General features: G+C 35.2%; 1 protein-coding gene across 2 annotated transcripts in view; it reads left to right on the forward strand.

Moving 5' to 3' along the window:
• The window catches only part of SYCP1 (synaptonemal complex protein 1), a 152,242-nt gene that overhangs the window by 8,746 nt on the left and 120,101 nt on the right, over positions 1-23,395 (forward strand). For both annotated transcript variants that reach the window (XM_032644498.1, XM_032644507.1), the window contains exons 7-11: positions 1,330-1,403; positions 14,836-14,894; positions 16,138-16,207; positions 16,819-16,892; positions 19,624-19,732. In XM_032644498.1, the coding sequence (XP_032500389.1) occupies positions 1,330-1,403; positions 14,836-14,894; positions 16,138-16,207; positions 16,819-16,892; positions 19,624-19,732 (386 nt within the window). The remainder of the gene's footprint in view (positions 1-1,329; positions 1,404-14,835; positions 14,895-16,137; positions 16,208-16,818; positions 16,893-19,623; positions 19,733-23,395) is intronic.

A 23,395-nucleotide genomic window follows, 5' to 3' on the forward strand; every position in this document is an offset into this window, starting at 1 on the left:
TGATTTATAGCCAGTGGGACAGAACCACAGGTAACAACCTGGGCTTGCAACAAGCATCTGAAGTTGGTGGGATAAGGGGAGGGTAGCAGTCTTATAGGACTGAACCCTTAACTTATGAAGTCTGATGCTATCTCCAGGTAGATGGTGTCAGAATTGAATTGTAGGACACTCAGCTGTGGTGCCCAGAATTGCTTGTTGGTGTGAGGAACCCCCTTCCAAATTTGGAATTGGTACCAGACTCCATTTAGGTAGTGTGGACATTTTAACAATATTAATTCTTCTAATTCATGGACACAGAAGATTTTTCCATTTATTTGTGTCTTCTTCAATTTCTTTCATCAGTGTGTTATAGTTTTCAGTGTGCAGGTCTTTTACCTCCTTGGTTAAATGTATTCCTAAGCGTGTTATTCTTTTTGATGCAATTGTAAATGGAATTATATTCTTAATTTCTCTTCTGATAGTTCATTATTAGTGTACAGAAATACAACTGATTTTTGTATGTTGGTTTTGTATCCTGTAACTTTACTGAATTTGTTTATTAGTTCTAACAGTTTTTCGGTGGAGGCTTTAGGGTTTTCTATATATAATAGCATGTCATCTGCAAATCGTGACAGTTTTACTTTGTTCTTTCTGATTCAAGTGCCTTTTATTTTCTTGTCTATTGCTGTGGCTAGGACTTCCAATACTATGTTGAATATCAGTGGCAAGAATGGGCATCCTTGTCTTGCTCCTGATCTTACAGGACAAACTTTCAGCTTTTCAGGGTTGAGTATGATGTTAGCTGTGGGCTTGTTATATATGGCTTTTATTATGTTGATGTAGGTTCCCTCTGTACCCACTCTGTTGAAAATTTTTATCATAGATGGATTTTGAATTTTGTCAAAAGTTTTTTCTGCATCTGTGAGACGATCAGAGGTCTTATTCACATAATTAATGACTCTTCAGAAAATTACTTATTTTATGTTTTGAAGGTAAGATAGCTAGAATATTTCTGGGGTAATTAGTAATGAAAATCCCAATCCTCTCTTCTCATTTTATTTCTTAGGTGAATCTGGAACTGTTTACTAAAAGGTTATTGAAAGCTACTTGGGTAGAAACTTTTAAGGAGCTTTTCACTTTAATAGGAGGCAGTTATTAAATCATCTTTGCTAATAGTACAGTCAACCAATTTTTCCTTTATAGTCACTTATGAGTGATATGTGATATATATTAAATATTATGATGTTTTAAGAATTTCTTTAAAATTGTAACAGTAATGTTTCATAACTTTTATATATGATTTTGCTTTGAGATACATTACACTTATGCAAACTCTTTCCTCTGTTTCAGGAATAATGCTACAAGGCATTTATGTAATCTACTCAAAGAAACTTGTGCCAGATCTGCTGAAAAGACAAAGAAATGTAAATATCTTTCTCATTTTATATGATTTTATCAATTTATTGTTATTACTTTAATGGTGGGGGGGTGGAGAGGGAAATAAATTGTCTTTTCAGTTTTTGGAACCAATTAAAATTTTTTAATTAATTTATTTATTTGGCTGCGTTGGGTCTTAGTTGTGGCACATGGGATCTTCATTGCAGCATGCAAGGTCTTTTGGTTGTTGCATGTGGGGTCTTTTCATTGCGGCATGTGGGGTCTTTTTGTTGCAGCATGCGGGCTTCTCTCTACTTGTGGCGCACGGGCTTCAGAGCATGCGGGCTAGGTAGTTGTGGTGCATGGGCTGTCTAGTTGCGGCACGTAGCCTCCAGAGTGTGCAGCCTCAGTAGTTGCGGCATGTGGGCTCTCTAGTTGTGGTGCGTGGGCTCTAGAGCATGCAGGCTCAGTAGTTGTGGCACGGCCTTAGTTGCCCTGTGGCATGTGGGATCCTAGTTTCCTGACCAGGGATCGAACCCATGTCCCCTACATTGGAAGGTGGATTCTTAACCACTGGACCACCAGGGAAGTCCCAGGAGCCATTTTTTATTTGAACAAGTTATATGTGTCTCATACCAGTTCTTTATATAAGTAGTAACTAGATTCTCAGTTCTTTGAGCTTTGAAAAGTTCTTCAAGCTTTTTGAAAGGTAATATATTTTAAAAGATATATATTTACTTGGCATTTATGGTTAATTCTCATTTCAATTAAAGTGTGATCTTGAGACTAACCTTCTCTTCTGTTTGGAACAACCAGGAAATTGAATCAAGAATGATATATAGCCATGTTCATAATAGAAAATACTGATGGAGGGCTATGCTGAAAGCATAGTGCTTAAGAATAGCAGTGTAGTATTTATTTATAAATAGAATTCTCAAATTTCTTCTAAAGAAACATTATTTTAAAACATTCTATTAAGGTTGTAGTATATATGTGAAAGTGCATGTTTTTATTTTATGCATATTTTGATGTTAATTGTAAAGTAGGAATTTTTTTCATTTTGATGAAAAACATAATCTGATTTTCAAAAATAATTGTTTTTGTCTTTGTCATTAATCTGCCATTAGGTCTACTTTGTTGTTTGTTTGTTTCTGCCAAGAATCTGTTGGGAAATACTGTCTACCTGCTTTTTCAGGGTAGCCTCTATTTTTCAAATTTTAATTGATACCACACAGCTTAAGAGCTTGGACTGAAAAGATAGATAGCCCTGTGCTCAAATTCAAACTTTCAGTTGTTATCTGCTTGACCTTGAATAATTTGAATAATTTATGTAATCTCTGACCCTCTGTTTATTAGTTAATAAAGTACCTCAGTGTTGTTTTGAGAATTAAAGTAGTTAATAAATATAAAATGCTTAAACAGTGCAAAGTGCTCAATAAATGTTAGCCGTTATTATTATTTCTAGTATGCAGTATTGCTAGTTATTTTATTCTTGGTCTCTGCCTAAAGTACTTTGCTTTTGCAACTATATATACCTTCCAGAATGTACTGCACCACTATCAGCTCTTCCATGATACCCTGTTTATTCAACTTGCAAGATTAACTTTTCTGTCTAAATATAAAAAGTGGTGAAAAGTATATGGATGGGGTAGAGAGATAGTATATGGACTGCATTGTAGAAAGTAACCTGGGCTAGAGAGACAAGGCTGCTAGTTCTTTCTTCCATTTAGTTTTAAGCTAAGTCAGATATCAGATGGTGGGAGAGGTTTGAAGAACCTTTTAAACATTTTTAGGGTGATTTCTTAAGTGAACTAAAGAGTATATCTTTTTTCCTCATATTTGTTTGTTTGTTTGTTTATTTATTTATTTATTTATTTATGGCGATGGCACATGGCTTGCAGGATCTTAGTTCTCCAGCCAGGGATTGAACCTGTGCCCTTGGCAGTGAAAGCACAGAGTCCTAACCACTGGACCACCACAGAATTACCCTAAAGAGTATATCTTGATGTGACATGTAGATTCTTTTTTTCCTAAAACATCTTTTATTTATTCTATTATTATTATGATGATTATTATTTTTTAAATTTTTATTGGAGTATATTTGATTTACAATGTTGTGTTAGTTTCAGGTGTACAGCAAAGTGAATCAGTTACACATACATATATCCACTCTTTTTTAGATTCTTTTCCATATAGGCCATTACAGAGTATTGAGTAGAGTTCCCTGTGCTATGTAGCAGGTCCTTATTAGTTATCTATTTTATATATAGTAGTCTGTATATGTCAGTCCCAATGTCCCATTTTATCCCTTCCTCCCACCTTACCTCCTGGTAACCATAAGTTTGTTTTCTACATCTGTAACTCTATTTCTGTTTTGTAGATAAGTTGATTTGTACCTTTTTTTAGATTCCACATATAAGCAATATCATACAATATTTGTCTTTCTCTGTTTGACTTACTTCACTCAGTATGATAATCTCTAGGTCCATCCATGTTGCTGCAAATGGCATTAGTTCATTCTTTTTTCTGGCTGAGTAATATTCTGTTGTATATATGTACCACATTTTCTTTATCCATTCCTCTTTGGATAGACACTTAGGTTACTTCCATGTCCTGGCTATTGTAAATAGTGCTGCAGTGAACATTGGGGTGCATGTATCTTTTTGAATTATGGTTTTCTCCGGATATATGCCCAGGAGTGGTGTATCATATGGTTGCTCTATTTTTAGTTTTGTAAAGAACCTCTATACTGTTTTCCATAGTGGCTGTACCAATTTACATTCCCACCAACAATGTAGCAGGGTTCCTTTTTCTGCACACCCTCTCCAGCATTTACTGTTTGTAGATTTTTTGTTGATGGCCATTCTGACCAGTGTGAAGTGATACCTCATGGTAGGTTGTTTTTTTTTTCTTTCAGATGGTAAAATTTTTTTTTTTTTTTAAAGATACTATAATTAATTAATTAATTAATGTATTTTTGACTGTGTTGGGTCTTCATTTCTGTGCGAGGGCTTTCTCTAGTTGCGGCAAGTGGGGGCCACTCTTCATCACGGTGCGCGGGCCTCTCGCTATCGTGGCCTCTCTTGTTGCAGAGCACGGGCTCCAGACGTGCAGGCTCAGTAGTTGTGGCTCACGGGCCTAGTTGCTCTGTGGCATGTGGGATTTTCCCAGACCAGGGCTTGAACCCATGTCCCCTGCATTGGCAGGCAGATTCTCAACCACTGCGCCACCAGGGAAGCCCTCAGATGGTAAAATTTTTATTGGAAATACCTGATCTATATTTAAAACTCATAAATGTACAGTTGAAAAAAATAGATTCACGTACCCAAGTTGTTCCAAACACACTTATAAGTTTTCAAATCACTGAATCAAGAAATGAGTTTTAAATTTAATTAAAATGAAATAAAATGGAAAATCAGTCCCTCCATCTCATCAGCCACATTTCCAAAGGTCTGTTGCTCACCTTTGGGGCATTGGTGGTCTAGATAATACTGTTAAGCCTAAGTCTGATTGTACTGTTGCTGTGCTCCTAATTCTCCAACAGTTTCCCATCACACTCAATGGAAAAGTCAAAGTCCTGACAGTGGTCCACAAGGCCTTTCATGTCTGCCCCTGCCTACTCTTCCATCCTCATCTCTTGCTTCTCTCCTCCTCATTGACTCCACTCTGGCCACCTCAGACTCTCCAGACCTACTCCCACTTCAAGTTCTTTGTCCCTGCTGGTCCCTCTGCCTGGGATGCTCCCACCCCTCCCCAACATCATCATGTGCTGCTCCCTCACCTCCTTCAGGTCTTTATTCAAATACCATCTTCCCCTAGGTTCTAGCCTAGCCACTGTATTGTACATTGATGACCCCAACCCCTACTGACACTTCAAGTCCTTCTTCCCTGAATTGTTTCACTCCTGGGCAGTCAATCACTATCTGACAAACTCTAGATTTTACTTTTTTGAGATGTTTATTATCTTACCTCCTCCCGCAATGGAATGTAAGCTCTATGAGATTAAAATTTTTGTCTGTTTATTCACTGCTGGATCCCTGGCCCTGAGCATATCACTTGTTGAATGAATGTACCTCATGGTAGTTTTGATTTGCATTTCTCTTAATTAGTGATGTTGAGCTTCTTTTCATGTGCTTTTTAGCCATGAGTATGTCTTCTTTGGAGAAAAGGCTTTTTAGGTCTTCCACCCATTTTTTGACTGGGTTGTTTGCTTTTTTGATATTGAGTTGCATGAGCTGTTTGTATATTTTGGAGATTAATTTCTTGTCGGTTGCTTCATTCGTAAATATTTTCTCCCATTCTGAGGGTTGTCTTTTTGTTTTGTTTATGGTTTCCTTTGCTGTGCAAAAGCTTTTAAGTTTAATTAGGTCCCATTTGTTTATTTTTGTTTTTATTTTCATTACTCTAGGAGGTGGATCAAAAAAGATCTTGCTGTGATTTATGTCAGTGTTCTGCCTATGTTTTCCTCTAAGAGTTTTGTAGTCTGTGGCCTTACATTTAGGTCTTTAATCCATTTTGAGTTTATTTTTGTGTATTAGGGAATGTTCTAATTTCATTCATTTACATGTTGCTGTCCAGTTTTCCAAACACCACTTATTGAACAGACTGTCTTTTCTCCATTGTATAATCTTGCCCTAAAAATTCTTAATACTTGCCTTATATTTACTGTAAACTCCATCTGTATTCTTGCTGTAAGCCTTTATTTTTGCTATTGTGATTTTCTCTGTCTTTTATTTATTCATTCAACATTTAAAAAAGTGCCTACTATGTGCCATGAAATGTTCTAGATGCTGAGGGAAAACAGTAGCAAACAGACAAAATTTCTGCTATTATGGAGTATGCACTCTTGTAAAGGGACACATATCATAAATGAATAAATAAAATACATGTTGGGTGATGACAACTGCTTCAAAAGAGAATATTTTGGGATAGGGTATTTGGGGAATTTTTTTTCTGATTAAGTGGTATCTGATTAGAGACCTGAATAAATGAGGGAATGTATCATGTAGCTATTTTGGGAATGAATATTTCAGGCAGAGGAAAGAGCAAATGCAAAATCCCTTAGATGAGAGCCTGTTGAATCTTTTCAAGTCATAACAGTGAGGTCACTGTGCTGTTCCTTCCATATTTCTTACCTTTTTTGTATCTTTCATCTTCTTTTCTCATTGTACTCCCTTCAGGATAATTTCTTCTGCTTTGTTCCAGTTCACTAATTCTCTATTTAGCTGTTTCTAAACTGTTTTTAAATTCATCTGTTAGGCCTTTATTTCTGCTCTTGTATTCTCTGGTTCTGTTCTTTAAAAAATATCTGTAATGTTACTTTTTAGAGTTTCAAATTCCTTGCAGAAATTTTTTTTTTTCAATTTATTATTATTATTATTATTATTTTTTTAAACATCTTTATTGGGGTATAATTGCTTTACAATGGTGTGTTAGTTTCTGCTTTATAACAAAGTGAATCAGCTATACATATACATATGTTCCCATATGTCTTCCCTCTTGCGTCTCCCTCCCTCCCACTCTCCCCATCCCACCCTTCCAGGCTGTCACAAAGCACCGAGCTAATATCCCTGTGCCTTGCAGCTGCTTCCCCCCAGCTATCTACCTTACTACGTTTGTTAGTGTGTATATGTCCATGACTCTCTCTCGCCCTGTCAAAACTCACCCCTCCCCCTCCCCATACCCTCAAGTCCGTTCTCCAGTAGGTCTGCGTCTTTATTCCTATCTTACCCCTAGGTTCTTCATGACATTTTTTTCCCTTAAATTCCATATATATGTGTTAGCATACGGTATTTGTCTTTCTGACTTACTTCACTCTGTATGACAGACTCTAGGTCTATCCATCTCATTACAAATAGCTCAATTTCATTTCTTTTTAAGGCTGAGTAATATTCCATTGTGTATATGTGCCACATCTTCTTTATCCATTCATCCGATGATGGGCGCTTAGGTTGTTTCCATGTCCTGGCTATTGTAAATAGAGCTGCAATGAACATTTTGGTACCTGACTCTTTTTGAATTTTGGTTTTCTCAGGGTGTATGCCAAGTAGTGGGATTGCTGGGTCATATGGTAATTCTATTTGTAGTTTTTTAAGGAACCTCCATACTGTTCTCCACAGTGGCTGAACCAATTCACATTCCCACCAGCAGTGCAAGAGTGTCCCCTTTTCTCCACACCCTCTCCAGCATTTATTGTTTCTAGATTTTTTGATGATGGCCATTCTGACTGGTGTGAGATGATATCTCATTGTAGTTTTGATTTGCATTTCTCTAATGATTAATGATGTTGAGCATTCTTTCATGTGTTTGTTGGCATTCTGTATATCTTCTTTGGAGAAATGTCTATTTAGGTCTTCTGCCCATTTTTGGATGGGGTTGTTTGTTTTTTTGTTATTGAGCTGCATGAGCTGCTTGTAAATTTTGGAGATTAATCCTTTGTCAGTTGCTTCATTTGCAAATGTTTTCTCCCATTCTGAGGGTTGTCTTTTGGTCTTGGTTATGGTTTCCTTTGCTGTGCAAAAGCTTTGAAGTTTCATTAGGTCCCATTTGTTTATTTTTGTTTTTATTTCCATTACTCTAGGAGGTGGGTCAGAAAGGATCTTGCTGTGATTTATGTCATAGAGTGTTCTTCCTATGTTTTCTTCTAAGAGTTTGATAGTTTCTGGCCTTACATTTAGGTCTTTAATCCATTTTGAGCTTATTTTTGTGTATGGTGTTAGGGAGTGATCTAATCTCATACTTTTACATGTACCTGTCCAGTTTTCCCAGCACCATTTATTGAAGAGGCTGTCCTTTCTCCACTGTACATTCCTGCCTCCTTTATCAAAGATAAGGTGTCCATATGTCCTTGCAGAAATTTTTAAGCTCGTTTTTTTTTTTTTTGTCTCCATGAACATAGTAAGCTTAGTTTTATTAAATTTTTTGTCCAGCAATGCCAATATCTGGAATCCCTTGGGATCTGTTTCTGTGGTTTGTTGTTTTGTAGATTCTAGTTCTTATTGTTTATCTCATTGTGTACTTCATTATTTTTGCTTGCTTGCTTGAGACTTAGAGTGATGTGACATTTTCCTAGTTCTCTGAATGCTGAGAAATTTTAGATTATATCCTGGACATGTTGTGAGATTCTGGGTCCTGTTAAAAATCCCCTGGAAAATGTTTGTTTGTTTGTTTGTATTTTAGCAGATATGCAACTCAAGTTTAGATCACAAGTTCTATCTTACCTTTTGTGTGCTGGGGTTCCATTGTCAGTTCAGTTTTCAAAGCTTTTGCCATGTTACTCTGCGTCTGTTTCATGTATGCTCCACTCAAGATTAGATTAGTTCTGGGACTTGGATAGTGATTTCAGAGGGACTTGCTATATTTGCCTTGGGTCTATCTTGTACATGCACATCCTCCCTTTTCCCTATGGCACTTGTGCCAAGTCATACAAATAATTAGGGAATCACCTTCTCCAGCTCTCTCTAGCATCGCCCCTTCACCCTCAGCCTTACAGGGGTCCCGCCCTCCTGTCCTTTGGTGAGAGACATGGAGTTTCTCCTGGGGTTTTATATGTCCTTGCTGCATGGCTGCTGTAGCTCCACTGCTGGAGCCACCTTTGGGGCAGGGCAGGAAGAGAAAAAAAAAAAGAAAAAAAAAAGGGATTTCCTTTTGCTTTTATAGTTCTGCTGGGCCCTTATACTTTAGTAATGCTAGGAGAGAAGGTAGGAAAAAAAATAAACAAACAGGAAACTCGCCTTCACATGAGTCATTTCTTCAAGATTTTACTTTTCTTCCCAATCTACCTGCTTTTGCTTACTTTTCAGATTCCTCAAGTAGTTGCTTTATGGATTTCATCCAGAGTTTTTAGTTGTAATCAATGGGAGAGAAAGGCTATAGTGGGCTTATTCCATCTTGACTGATACTGGAAGTTGGTTTAGGTTTTCTGAGTTATAATCCTCAACCTATTCTTGGCCTGATGATTCATCACTATCTTTTTAGATCTTTGATTCTTTCAATAATTCAAAAAATTCCTCCAGATTTTTATCTTTAGGAGGAAGGTTGGTCTGAATTATTTAGTCATTACCATAAAACAGAGTCCTGGATGCTTTTTCAAAATACAGATCAAATAATGTCACTGTCTAATTTTTTCAGTGGCTTTCCATAATTTTCAGGATAGCATGGTGTTTGCCACTTCCCTTCACCTTGCCAAATCTTTTCACATGTCCCACATACACAAGCTCATGGAGAACTACTTGTTAACCCCTAAACAGATTATACTTCTGAGTTTTTGCATATGTTTATTGGCTGATCCTCCTTCCTTTTTCATCTTGTTAATTCATATTTGTCCTTCAAAACTCAGAGTAATTATTACCACCCTTGGGAAATATTCCCTAGTTTTTCACTCTGACTTAGATGCTCCTCTTCTTTTACTTAGTACCCTTAGTATACCTTTACCATGTATTTATGAATTCCTTCAACATATACTGAGTACCTACTACATCTCACTGTAAGCTTGCAGGCAAGGGATCGTGTCTTATTTGACTCAGTATATTCAACACTTTGCACAGTGTCTGTGAAGATAGCAGGCAATAAATAAATTCATGAATGAATAAGTAAAGAATAAGTTTGTTCTTAGATGTATCTTAAAAAAAAAAACAAACCTTTAAATGGCTGTCTATTGCTCACGTTAAGTACATTGGAATTCTTTAGCCTGCCATTCGAAGTACTGCATACATTTTTTTTTTCTGTAGCCTTATTCCTTAATCTAAATTACTTAGTGTTGAAAAGGACTTTAAAGCTTTTTGGTCTATTTACATATCCATTGCTTTAATTCTTTTATAGGAAATTAATAATTTCCTTTGTGACTACCAAGTGGTAGTCTCTTTCCTGTGTTTGAACATATTCAGTGTTGGAAACCCACTAACCCCGAGGCTGTCATTTAAGCACAGCTCTTATTTTTATGTTGAAATCTCTCTCTCTCTTTTTGTTTTTTTGGCCACACCACGCAGCTTGGGGATCTTAGTTCCCCACCAGGGGTGGAACCTGGGCCCCCTGCAGTGAAAGTGTGGACCTCCAGGGAATTTCCTGTTGAAATCTCTTATATTGAAATCTCTTTGTAGTTTCTCTCTTATTGTATTTCTTCTCCTTAAGGCATACAGAAAAAGTCTAAGCACTTTTTTATCTCTTTAGATTTTTAAAGGTGGTTACTTGTCCTTTCTGAATCTTGTCTTCTTCAGCCTAGATGTTTCAAGATTCTTTGTACTTTTGTTATTTTGGTTGATCTGTTTGAATATTGTTGTTATATTTAGGAGTCCAGATCTGTATTAGGTAATCTAATGTGTAACTTGACCTGTGTAAAGGACTATTTCTTGTCTAATTGTAGGTGTCATTAATGAACTCTAAAGTCAGCTTATTTGATAGTCACATTGTATTATAGGCTTTAGTGACTTCACTAGTCATTAAAATCTTTCACTTTTTTTTTTTTTACTTCATTCTTTGCAAGTGCACTTAGATTTTTGGATCCAAATAACATTCTTTGCATTTACCCCTACTGGTTTTCATTAGGCAGACCTGTGTTTTAATCATGTACCACCACTTATTATTTTGGGATCCTAGCAAACAACATAATTTTTCTGTGTCACACTTTTGTTATCTGTGAAATGGGGATAATCACAGTTCCATTTATCTATACCTAGATTTCTACCTAAATATATAGTATATGTATTTATGCATATATTTTCCCCCTTGCCAGGACTCTGGCATTTTCATGATCCTTATGATTTACAGTTTTGTCAGTGCAACCATTTGGATCTATATGCACCAGTCTATTTCTTTAGACCAGGAAAGCCTTATGATATCTTTGGTCACTTATTCTGATTTCTGTTTGGGCATACTTATTATTTGTTTGTTGGCCCTCTGTTCTTCGTTTCTCTAATTGTTTTAATATTTGTTCCCCCACCCCCTCAATTTATGTTTGTTTCCTGTATTAGGAAACAATTTGACTTCTGAAGTATCAGTTCTTTCCTGTCCTGCCTCTAATCTCTAGTTCCTTTGAGTCTCTCATTATCTAAGCCATTGCTCCTTTCCTCCTTATTTATTTTTTCTATTTAATTCACCCCATTTCTTGAATTTCTAACATGGCCTGTTCTTTCTTTATGACTGTATCTTCCTCTTTCACTGAGACCATATTTTCTTGGTTCTGTTGAGAATACCAAATAGTTTTCTGAAATTTTCATCTGAATTCTCTAGAGTTCATTTTCAGAGATAGGCTGTTCCTTTTAACATCTTTCATGTTCCCTTTTCTTTGTTTGACAGTATTTTTTCATAGGCCTCGTGTAGGTTTTCTAACCATATACATCATTGAAAAAAGCAAGAACTATCTAGACTAAATAAACAAACTAGGTGATAAACTGAGCTTGGTCCTAGTATAGTGGTTGAATCCTCTTTTTATATTTATAGTTGTACAGCAGGTCACTGAGCAATTTCTAATGTTTTCACCTTGCATGGCTCTACTTATGGTAGCTGAATCTCTTTTCTGTCCCTTCTGTGTGGTTTTCTCGTACTCTGATAAATTTTGTAGAATATATGATTCTGAGTGATTTTAGTCAACAAACTCAAGTATGCACAAGATTTTTATGTCTTAAAATGTTAAAAATTCTTAATTTTTAAGATGTTTTGTATCTTTATATTTATATTTTTTATATTTTTATATCTTTTTTGTATCTTTATATCTTAAAGCCTTCATTCTGCTAGTGTGGAAGAAATTATCTCAGTAAATTTGGGAATTTTTCTTCTTTCCCTGGGATTGTATGTAAATTTGGGGGTGCCCATATAGTACCATGTGATAGAGAGGGACGTTTGTTTCTCAGTCATCTATCCTCTGAGACTTTTCATCATTTCAATTGGTATTCAGTTATTTGTCCACACAGATAGTTGGTGAGCTGCTCCTCATACCAGTCCTCAGGGCCTATTCAGGTATGCTGGTTCTCTGTGCTTTATCCCACCATGCTCAGTTGCACAACGTGTTGGAACAAGGGAAATTATGAAGTTGTTTAAGGTCTTACCTGTCTATATATATTTCACAGGCATTTCTTCTCAGGTTTTGTCATCTTCCTAGAGTTATACTGAAGAAAAAAAGAAGCACAGCCCCACTCTACTCTTAGTTTGCCCTAACTCTCTGGGATTTCTGTGTTCCCCAACCCTGAAGCTTAGCTTGATGAGGGTAGAGGGCTACAGAACGCTTTCTTTTTTTTTTTTTTTTACATCTTTATTGGAGTATAATTGCTTTACAATGGTGTGTTAGTTTCTGCTTTATAACAAAGTGAATCAGTTATACATATACATATGTTCCCATATCTCTTCCCTCTTGCATCTCCCTCCCTCCCACCCTCCCTATCCCACCCCTCTAGGTGGTCACAAAGCACCCAGCTGATCTCCCTGTGCTATGCGGCTCCTTCCCACTGGCTATCTATTTTACGTTTGGTAGTGTATATATGTCCATGCCACTCTCTGGCTTTGTCACAGCTTACCCTTCCCCCTCCCCATATCCTCAAGTCCATTCTCTAGTAGGTCTGTGTCTTTATTCCTGTCTTACCCCTAGGTTCTTCATGACATTTTTTTTTCTTAGATCCCGTATATATGTGTTAGCATATGGTATTTGTGAACCCTTTCTTAAGTACCTGCCAGAATCTAATAAGCTCTCTCAGCTTCCCCTTTTAAAGGCTTCTTCCTTACAAACTGGTAAATATTTCTTAGGTCTAGAGGATGGAAGCTTTGTTCTGACTTATATATTTTGAAAATCTATTACTTGTTTATATCTTGAATCTTTCCCCTAATCCCAACACTGGGCTTTTGAAACTCATAGACATTTTCTTTGCTTTTGGTTGAATCATTTCTTATTTAAGATGATGAATGCGGCAAGATCTAGTTGGCCAAATTAGGGCAAAGTAAGTGTGTGTGTGTGTGTGTGTGTGTGTGTGTGTGTGTGTGTGTATGTGTATGAGAGAGAGAGAGAGAGAGAGAAAGAGAGGAGGGAGAGGGGAGAGAGAGGGAAGGGAGGAGGTGGGGGTGGGGAGTTTAGATAGATAGATAGATAGATACCAGGAAAACCAGGGAGTTTAGATAGATAGATAGATAGATACCAGGAAAACCAAAAAGGTAGGCTTATACTGTTACAGTATTATGTCAGTATATTAGAACACTCTGCTACCAAAGTCCCTTCTCTATGCCACCTGTAGCAACTTGCTCCTGACAACTGTAAAGTACATCTATACCAATTTATTTTCTTTTTTGTAGTTTTATTTATTTGCTTTTCAGTACTTGCCTATTGGAAGAATGACTGGAGGGTATTTTGGAAGTACTGGTGGTAGTGGTAATGGGAAGATTGGAGGTGTTGGCAATAGAATGCAGTTCTTTGGTGCAGATAATTTCTGTGGAATAGAGAAGGTTTGTTGCTAAATGTGTTTGTTAGTGAATATGAGACAGTGAATAGATGGAGTGAGAAGGATGAACCATCTTTCTGTTGAAATGCTGATGTGTTCTGTCTCTACTTCTCTAAATTTTCCAGCCCTTTAATATTCAAATAAAAGTGGTTTGGCTCCTGTTCCATGGGCTGTGATAAGTCTAGAGCTCTCTCCAGTATTTTTGAGGCATTTAGGATACTTGTATTCTTCTAAAGTCAGTTCATTTGGCTCTTCATTGACATTTGAGTCTATCGTAGCTGTCGTTCTCTTGTTTTGCAGCTTGTTACTGAGAGTATAGGACCAATACCCTCCCTTTAGTCTAATGTGGTTTCTGTGTTGCTTGGCCTTACCTGGGAGAATGATGATGGGACAGCTGCATTTCTTTTCCTGCCTCGTGCCTTAATTCTCTACAACACCACCTATCAACTCTAAGTTTTACTGACTTTACTCGAGGCTTGAATATATAGTTAGAGGGAATCATTGCTCAGGTTAAAAAAAAAACCAAAAAAGAAAACCCTAAAAAATATTATAGAGGATTTACAGGAGATTTGTTCTTGGGGCTACACCTATTCTTAACTTGTTCCTCTGGTCTTGAGATTTATCTTCTTTCCTGCCTCTTCAGAGATAGAGCAGAAACAAGAGTGAGCTTTGCCTTTCACATGTACTTCAAGAATCTTAAATATACAAAGGAAAAATACTTCATAGATTAGTGGTTAAATCCCTACTTATTGTAAAGTCTAAAACTGTAAATATATTTTACAAAGTTGGAATAAATTAATGAATAGTAGTAATTCTATAAAAGGAAATTAGAGATAATTGAACAGCACCTAGCTTTTGAGGTTGATGTCATGAAGTATGACCATACCTTACTATGAAGCTGCTTTTGATACTACTTTAAAAGACTCAAAAGATATACCAGTGCCCTTTACTAACACAGATTTTTAAATATTTTAATGTTTACCGGAGACATTTGAGTATTATCTTATTGGAATTGTAATTGTTTTAAAATTTACTTTTGAAAATTTTATATTTATAATAGATGAATATGAGCGGGAAGAAACTAGGCAAGTTTATGTGGACCTAAATAGTAACATTGAGGTAAGTGGTATTGAAAATTTGAATATTTTAAACAGAGGCATTTCTAAGCAAATTAGAGTGATAGCTACAAAGATATGAACAATTGTTCTTGCTAAAGGGATTATTATTTATCTTTTGATATATGATTATATCCAATAAAATTCCCAGGGTTCTATATATACTATGAGTATTAATGTTCTGTTTTTTAATATTTTTTGAATTTACATGTTAGTGACACCATTTAACTTAATTTATTAGATATTAACTCTGTGTGAGACTAGCACATTGTGACACTTAACCATTAATTTGAAAAACATACCAGTATTATCAGTCTGTCTGTTGCCTGTTTACCTTTTTTACCCCATCCCTATCATTTTCCACTTTGCTTCTCTTCTATAGTTGTTCCTTTTTTGTTTCTCAAACTTGCTAAGCTCTTTCTGATCTTGCTTCTTTGAATTTGTTCCTTCTATCTAGAACTTCTGTATCCAAGATCTTATGCAAACTCATAAGCTTCATTCTGCTTTTTTTATTATCCCCTTTACTACTTTACCTAAAATGTCTTTCTGTTCAATTATCCTCTATCTCCTCAACTTGTCTAACTTTTCTGAAGAGCACTTAAAACTACATGATATTTATTTGATATACACGTGTGTGTGTATGTGTGTGTGTATTTGTGTGTATATATATTCTTTCTTACACTGAAATATAAGTTAGTTCCAATAGGGTAAGGACTTTGTCTTATATCCTAAGTGCTTAAAACAGTGCCTGGCACATAATTGACACTCAGTAACTATTTATTAAATGAATAAATGAATTCATCCAATTTTACAAATCAGGATTTGTTGAATGTGAATGAACTCATGCTGCCAGGTAATGGAAGTATAATTTGAACTCTTATGGGGAGAGACCTCACAGAGGTTACACTTTAGTGAAGACAGAAATACATAAGCAAAAATCAATAGAAAATTACAGATTTTGATATGGGCTATTAAGTAAATGACTAGAGTACCAACAATTGTTTTTTTGCTGTTCGGTGATATATAACCTGTCTTCAGTGCCTTCAAATACCTGGGAAGCTACCTTAATAGGCACTCTTAATATTTTAGTAAATTATTTAATTGTTAAAAGTTATAGAATTTTCATTATTCAAAGTTGTATAGTTTTAAGTATAATGATCAGATGATACAAATTTATTATTTTCATTGTTTGAGGAAAGCTATTTAAAAAGTCTAAGTATGATTCTTAAAAGTTAAATGTATTTCAGAAAATGATAATAGCTTTTGAGGAACTTCGTGTGCAAGCTGAGAATTCCAGACTGGAAATCCATTTTAAGGGTAGGAATCCTTATTTTTTATATTACTCTTTTGCTGTTTATTAGATTCTGCTAATGTTTTCATACCTTCAGCTTGATGCCTAAACTATTAAAAAATTTCTGTATTGTATATGGTTTTATAAGCCCCTCAAAATCTTGTGGAATGTGGCAGGAAATTGGTATATGTTAAAAATACCCTTTTGGCTTCAAAAGCTACATTTTCCCTGAAATCAAATTATGGTTTGTATAATGGTGTGATTTGGTGATTTGAAGTGTGATTTGGTCTTATTTTTACATTTCTTGGTCAAGTTGCATGTTAAAATAATAATATACATACACATTTAAAATCTGTTATTTCAGACTAGTGTGTTATAAAGAAAAAACTTTTATATATCTGGTATTATAAGAATGATAGGATTTTTAAAAGTTATTGTAACTTTGATATTATTTAAATTCTTTATTTTACTAAACAGAAAGTTAGCAGCAAGAAAATAGCAGTTTTAACTTGTTAGAAACCTTTGGGGTTTAATATCTAGATAAATAAGGAAGTGAAATAAAATATCAGAAACTTAAAATTTTGTTTGTTATACAATTATGTGAAGATATTAAAGTGTATTTGTTTTATTTTTAAAGTAAAGGAAGATTATGAAAAAATCCAACATCTTGATGAACAATACAAGAAGGAAGTAAATAACAAGGAAAAGCAGGTGCTTTTTAAAAATCAACTTTCTGTATTCTTTATACTTGCTAATTCATGAGATACTTAAAATTTCAAGAGAAATTTGTACTTGCTGCCTGCTTGATAAATTTCTGAGAGAATTTTAATATTATACATATTTAAATATATTTTCCATTTGCCTTAATTTCCATTGACTCAAATTTATACATACTAAATGCTAGTCCTTTTTTAAAATCAGTGAATCTTCTACAATATTTATATTAGTGGGTTTTAGGACATTGCTGTAAAAATATATTATTTTGTGAGAAGTTTTGTTCAGACAGAAACCTCATAAAATATAAAAATGATGATGATTGACCACTCGACCCACATTTTGCAGTTTATTTTGAAATACACTATTTATGACACCAATCAAGGGGAACTAAAACATTCTTTTGCTTCTTTCTATTAATGATACACAGTGCGAGACTTGAAAATGATGAGTCTGTGTTCTTTTGCAGTCACAAGAATGTTGATTTCAGATGATTATTATGCCAACTTTAACAGTTTCAAGCCTTCTGAATCCAGAATGGAAAATGAAATATAGAAAAGAATCCTCATCTCTCTACTTCCCCCTATTTTTCCTGAGTTTTTATCTGACTTGCCACAGATACCTTGTAATTATAGATAATAAGGATATCTACTTGAACAATAATGGCAAATGTTAATTGAAAGTACAGAGAAGATTCTTACAGTTTCTTTAAGTTCTGGTTAAATGATAGAATTCTGATTTATGTGTTATACATTGATCTTTTGAAAGAGTTAACAATTTTTTCTGTATTTTAACTGTATTTTTTAAACCAGATTTCTGAAAGAAGAAGGTCTTCTTAAAATTTAAAATTGTGTTTATTATTACAGAACACAAAAATAGAATAAAGTGCTAAGAAGCTTGTTGGAATCCTGGGTACATGAGCAGAGCTTACAGATTTGGGGGGTTCCCTGTAAAATTATGCTGTGGCCAGCTAGTGTTTTTGTTGGGGACTCCTAAATGTCATTATTTGTAAGGCTTTTTTTTTCTGGAGTTCTCCAAATTCCTGCCTGGGAATGTAAACTTTGCTGATGGCATTTTGGGGCTGGGTTGGCAGGGTAGGAAGGACAAGCTGAGTCTCATCATTCCATATGCTGACTTCTCAATTATATCCTTTGTCTCCACCCCTTCCTGTGCCTGGAATACCCAGGTTTAGAGATTCTTTTTTTCAGTTTGATCATACCAGTGTCTCTTATGAAGATGGAGTAGGTTAGTTCACTGACTACATTGGCTTTCAGGGAGTAGAGTCCAGGGAAGGAGGGTTAAGAGGGCCTAGGGAGGTCTTACTACTCTGCAGACTTCCAGTCTCCTTATACTTAGTCTCCTGTTTCATACCTACCTTTCACAGTGTCTGTTGCTTCTAATTCTTGAAACATTCTGTTTCTTTGGGATTGAATTATCTTCTCATTTGTAATCTTCCCTGTGTAGACTCTTAGTTTTTTTTTTTTTAATTTATTTTTATTTATTTATTTATTTGGCTGCGTTGGGTCTTCGTTGCTGCGCACGGGCTTTCTCTAGTTGCAGTGAGTGGGGGCAACTCTTTGTTGCAGTGCACAGGCCTCTCATTGTGATGGCTTCTCTTGTTTTGGAGCATGGGCTGTAGGTGCGCGGGCTTCAGTAGTTGTGCCACATGGGCTCAGTAGTTGTGGCTCATAGGTTCTAGAGCGCAGGCTCTGTAGCTGTGGCACATGGGCTTAATTGCTCTGCGGCATGTGGGATCTTCCCGGACCAGGGCTTGAACCTTTGTCCCCTGCATTGGCAGGCAGATTCTTAACCACTGCGCCACCAGAGAAGCCCCTAGACTCTTAGTTTTGACCTTGCTTTTCTATACTAAATCCTTTTCTGTTCATTCTAACTGCTTTCCTTTTTTACATGTTGTGGTTTGGATTATAGAAGTCTCGTGGTTTCATGGAAGATGAAGTCCACCTTTGTTGTTTTCCTGGTTACTTTTTGGGTGATTTGATGATGAAAATAGGGCATAGAGGTCTTTCTGCCATGTTGAATCTGCAAGTCTTCAATCTATCTTTATGAGTTTATCTTTCACCTTTTCTTTACATGCACTCTGTATTCTAGCCATCTGAATATTTTCAGTTCTCTGAATAGAAGCATGATCTCTTGATCCTTTGTGTTCTCATACAAGTCTAGAATGTTCATTTCCCCTGCAGCCTGATTAATTTGTACTTGTCTATCAAGACTCAGTTCAGTTCTCTGAGAAGGATTAATTTTTGATTACCTCCCCCAGGACTGATTTAGGTGTTCCTTTCTTGATTCCTATAACATTTTTGTCTTATTACTAATAATATTCAAGTATAGTTGTTTGTATCCTGGTCTAGGCTGTGAGTTTCTTGAAGGTGCGTTCCATCATCTCTGTATATTCAGTGCGTATTATGGTTTCTGGAACAGATTAGGTGCTCAATAATATTTATGGAATAAATGAACGAGTAGATTTCAATATATAATCTTCTAAGTGATAACTTAAAATGCATACTGTAATATTGGGTATATTGCATTAGTTTGTTCATTCCTTCATCCAATAAATGTTTATCGTACAGGCACATAACTAAATGCCAGGCACAGACAGCTGAAAAGCATATAAGCAAGTACATAAAATAATCACAGATAATGATAAATGCTAAGGTGTCATATTTAATTTTTCATATCTATAATGTAGTATTTAAATATTTCATTTTAGGTATCACTGCTATTGATCCAAAGTACTGAGAAAGAAAAGAAAATGAAAGAGTTAACATTTCTGCTAGAGGAGTCCAGAGATAAAGTTAATCAATTAGAGGAAAAGACAAGTAAGAATTTATATAAGAAAATATAAGAATGTCTTATGTATTCCTCTTGTTATGTTTTAAATTTAGCTTTCATTACAATTTTTTTGTAATGCTTTCTAATGCTGTAATTTTCCACCTAGGTTGGAACAGTTGGAGGAGGGAATATTAGTCACTAAAGAAGATTTTTCAAAGTATATGTGCTCCTCTTATCCCTTTTCATACTGTCACCTTCTTCAGAGTTTCAATAAGGTGCTCCATGAAAACAAGGATCTTTGTCTTTTTTTGTTCATTGATGCATTCCAAGTGCCTGGCATATATTAGGCACTCAAACATCTTATAAATAAATGAATACTCTGGGAGCACTATGGAGGGAATTATTAATTATTCTTGGAGCAAGACATTTAGAAAAAATTGTTAGTTAAACTAAATCTTAGATGATTAAAAGTTCACTAGACAATGAATTGGAGGAGGGAGTGTAGGCAGAAGAAATGGCTTGTGCAAGTCATGAAAGTGTGAAAATTAGGGTATATTTGAAACACTGATTGGTGTGTCTGTATCTTAAAGAACTCAGGTAAATGAGACTGGAAAAAAAAATGTTTGGATCAGATTATGAAGGATCTTTAGTGTCATGTAATGTTTAGACTATATTATTATTGAGTATTTTTCAAACTTGTTCAACTAGTAAGGCACTTGAAAGGCATACACTTTGTGAAATACTATGTCCCTTTCAGAACATCATAGAGGTCTTGTGACATTTTTCACCTTTCTCTTAAAAATGTGGCAAATAATTATCTAGTTCCTGCTAACCTATGCCTGCTCATTTCACCTTACTGTCACTACTATATCCTATACTCCAGATATACTGAAATTGTTTAACTTCCTTACCTTTTATGTTCTTCCTATCTCACCATCATGCTTTTGGCTACTTACTCTGTCCAAAATGAACCTCCTACCTCCTCTCCAAATCTACTGGCTAAATTCTAGTGAACTCCTTATTGTTAAGAGTGGCTTAAGCATTACTTGTGTGTCTCCTGTGACCATGAGTGTCTTGAGGGAAGGTACTGTGTCTCACTAAATATCTTTGTCACTCTAGTGCCCAGCATATTGCTATGTATATATAATAGGAGTTTAATACGTGTTAGGATGAATGAATGTTTAATCTTATATAAACTGGAAACAACTTACTGGTAATAAATAACTAATACAATGTGATTCTGCAGACTCATAACCACTGAAATATATTCATTTAAGTTACTTTTCATTGTTTCCCATATGTATGTATCTTCCATTTGTTTTTCTTTTTGTTTCAACTTAGAGATCTTCTATTGACCTGTTACCTAACCCTGCCTTTTGTGGTGTCTAATTTGGTTTTAAACTCATTTACTGAATTCTTAACTTTAATCATATTTTTTCCTTCTAAATTTCCATTCAATTATTTTTCTTAAGATTCCAATTCTCTGGTTAATGCTCCTCTTTTAAAAATGACATTTCATCCTTTTTGAATATATTAATCATTGATATTTTATAGCTATTTTCTTTTTATTTCAATATCTGGCTTACCTGTTGGTCTGTTTCTTTTTAAAATGTGATAAAATACATATAACATAAAACTTACCATCTTAATCATTTTTAAGTGTACAGCTCAGTGGTGTAGATACATTCACATTGTTATGTAGTCATCACTAGTATTTATCTCCAGAACTCTTGCAACTCTTTTCATGTTGCAAAACTGAAACTCTGTACCCATTAACCAGTAACTCCCCTTCCTTCCTCCCCTCAGCCCATTCTACTTTCTATTCCTTTACAGTCTTACTTTTTAGTGATTTGTCCTTATCTTTTGGTGTGCCCAGTAATTTTTTGATTGAATTCCATACATTGTTATAAGAAAAGTTAGAGGCTCGAGATATTGTCTTCTGTTTGCTAGGGAGAAATTGGGAGTGTGGTGGGCTAATTATTATAATGCAATTAGAGGCTGAGCTGAATGAAGGGAAATAGTCAAGTTTATGAGGTTTTTGAGTCTTCAGTTTTGTTTCTTCAGCTCTTTGAGACCCAATAAAACTATGCTCTTTTTTTTATCCCCTGGCAGTGGCCCTCTGCTGGGACCAAGGCAGCATTTAGACCTCTTGCTCATACCCAGAATCAGCAGATGTCAGCTGCACTTTGTCAGTTCAGTTATCAGGAGTTTTCTTAGGAATCTTAGCCTCTTTTGTCCTTTCTGTTTTGGTTTGTTTCGTGTTTTCTAGTTATTTTCAGCATGAGAGTTGTTCTGTTACAGACTACTTCATTCTGCCTGGAACTATCCATTTAAATGAATTATGATCAGCTAATTTTTATTTTTAATATTTTCTTGCTATTACCTAATTTTTGTCTCTTGCCAATACTTGTTGCCTGCTAAAGAGTATCAGTGATCAGAGATTTAAGAAATAAATTTAAGGGGAGAAAATTTTGATTATTTTCTTTCTGTGTATTAAGAGTACTATACTTTGAAATAGGATGCTGTTTGGAGAGGGTTTGGGTTTTTTCATGAGGCCACATATCAGTCATCCTTGGTTAAAACCCATTACCTTTTTTCATTCTCTTATCAACGTTGGCTTTTCTCCCTGTCTTAACCTCCTATTGTTCCTCTACTTTCCAAACTTTGTCTTTGAAACCCTTGCTCTTCTTATGTAGCATATAAAATTTTTTTCCCTCAAAACCTATTAATGAAGGTTTTCTTTACCTTCTGGCTTTAACAAATTTGAGGTCTCTACTTCCTCTGCTAATCTTTTGAATGGAAGCTGCACATTGTCCTACATTCCATGTATAATGCAGTTGGAAGGCAGTTGGAAACGTTCTTTTGGATGTATATTACCTCTTTCAAACAATTACTCATTCTTTCATCTGTTCAACTTTTATTAACCTCCTTTCTATTCTGTGTCAGGCACAAAGCTAATTATGGGGAATGCAATTATTTATTATTGCATCCCTGCTTTCTGGAAGAGAATTACTGTCAAAGAGTTTTATAATGGATATTGACTTATCAAATGTGCTTTTTTTTGGCATATATTGAGATTGTCATATGTTTTTTTCCCTTTAATTTATTAGTGATTATTTTCTAATGTTAAACCTAATTTTCTAATATTAACTTTTTATCCCTGGTTATGAATCTACTTTTATTATTATTTTTGTGTTATTTTATTCAATTTTACATATTGTTTGATTAATGTTATTTTTAGGACTTTTTTGGCATTTTTGCTGGAAAATATCTTTGCTGATTGGGCGATTTACATTTTTCTATCTTTCAGATCGTTTATGCATTCTTCTATATCACTTAGTCACTTGTTAATTCCCTGTAGTGTGTTTTTCATTTAATTATTGTATTATTCAGTTCTTACTGTTTCTTTTTTATATTTTCTTGTTTCTTGTTAAAATTCTCACTGTGTTCATCTGTTCTTTTCTCTAATTCAGGTAGCATTCTTATTACTAATGGTTTAAACTCTTTATTTGGTAAATTATTTATTAGTTTCATCAGTTGTTTTTAGGGTTTTTCTCCTGTTCTGTTGATTGAAAGAAATTCATCTGTCTTCTCATTTTGCTTAACTTTCTCTGTTTTGATGAAATTAGGTGAAAAAGTTACCCATTGAGGTCCTGAAGGGGTATTCTTGTATGGGAGAGTCTGAGTGTGCCCATTGGCTGTGGTGGGAG

The sequence above is a fragment of the Phocoena sinus genome, chromosome 1 (assembly GCF_008692025.1).
Source record: "Phocoena sinus isolate mPhoSin1 chromosome 1, mPhoSin1.pri, whole genome shotgun sequence".
NCBI classification, from domain to species: Eukaryota; Metazoa; Chordata; class Mammalia; order Artiodactyla; family Phocoenidae; genus Phocoena; species Phocoena sinus.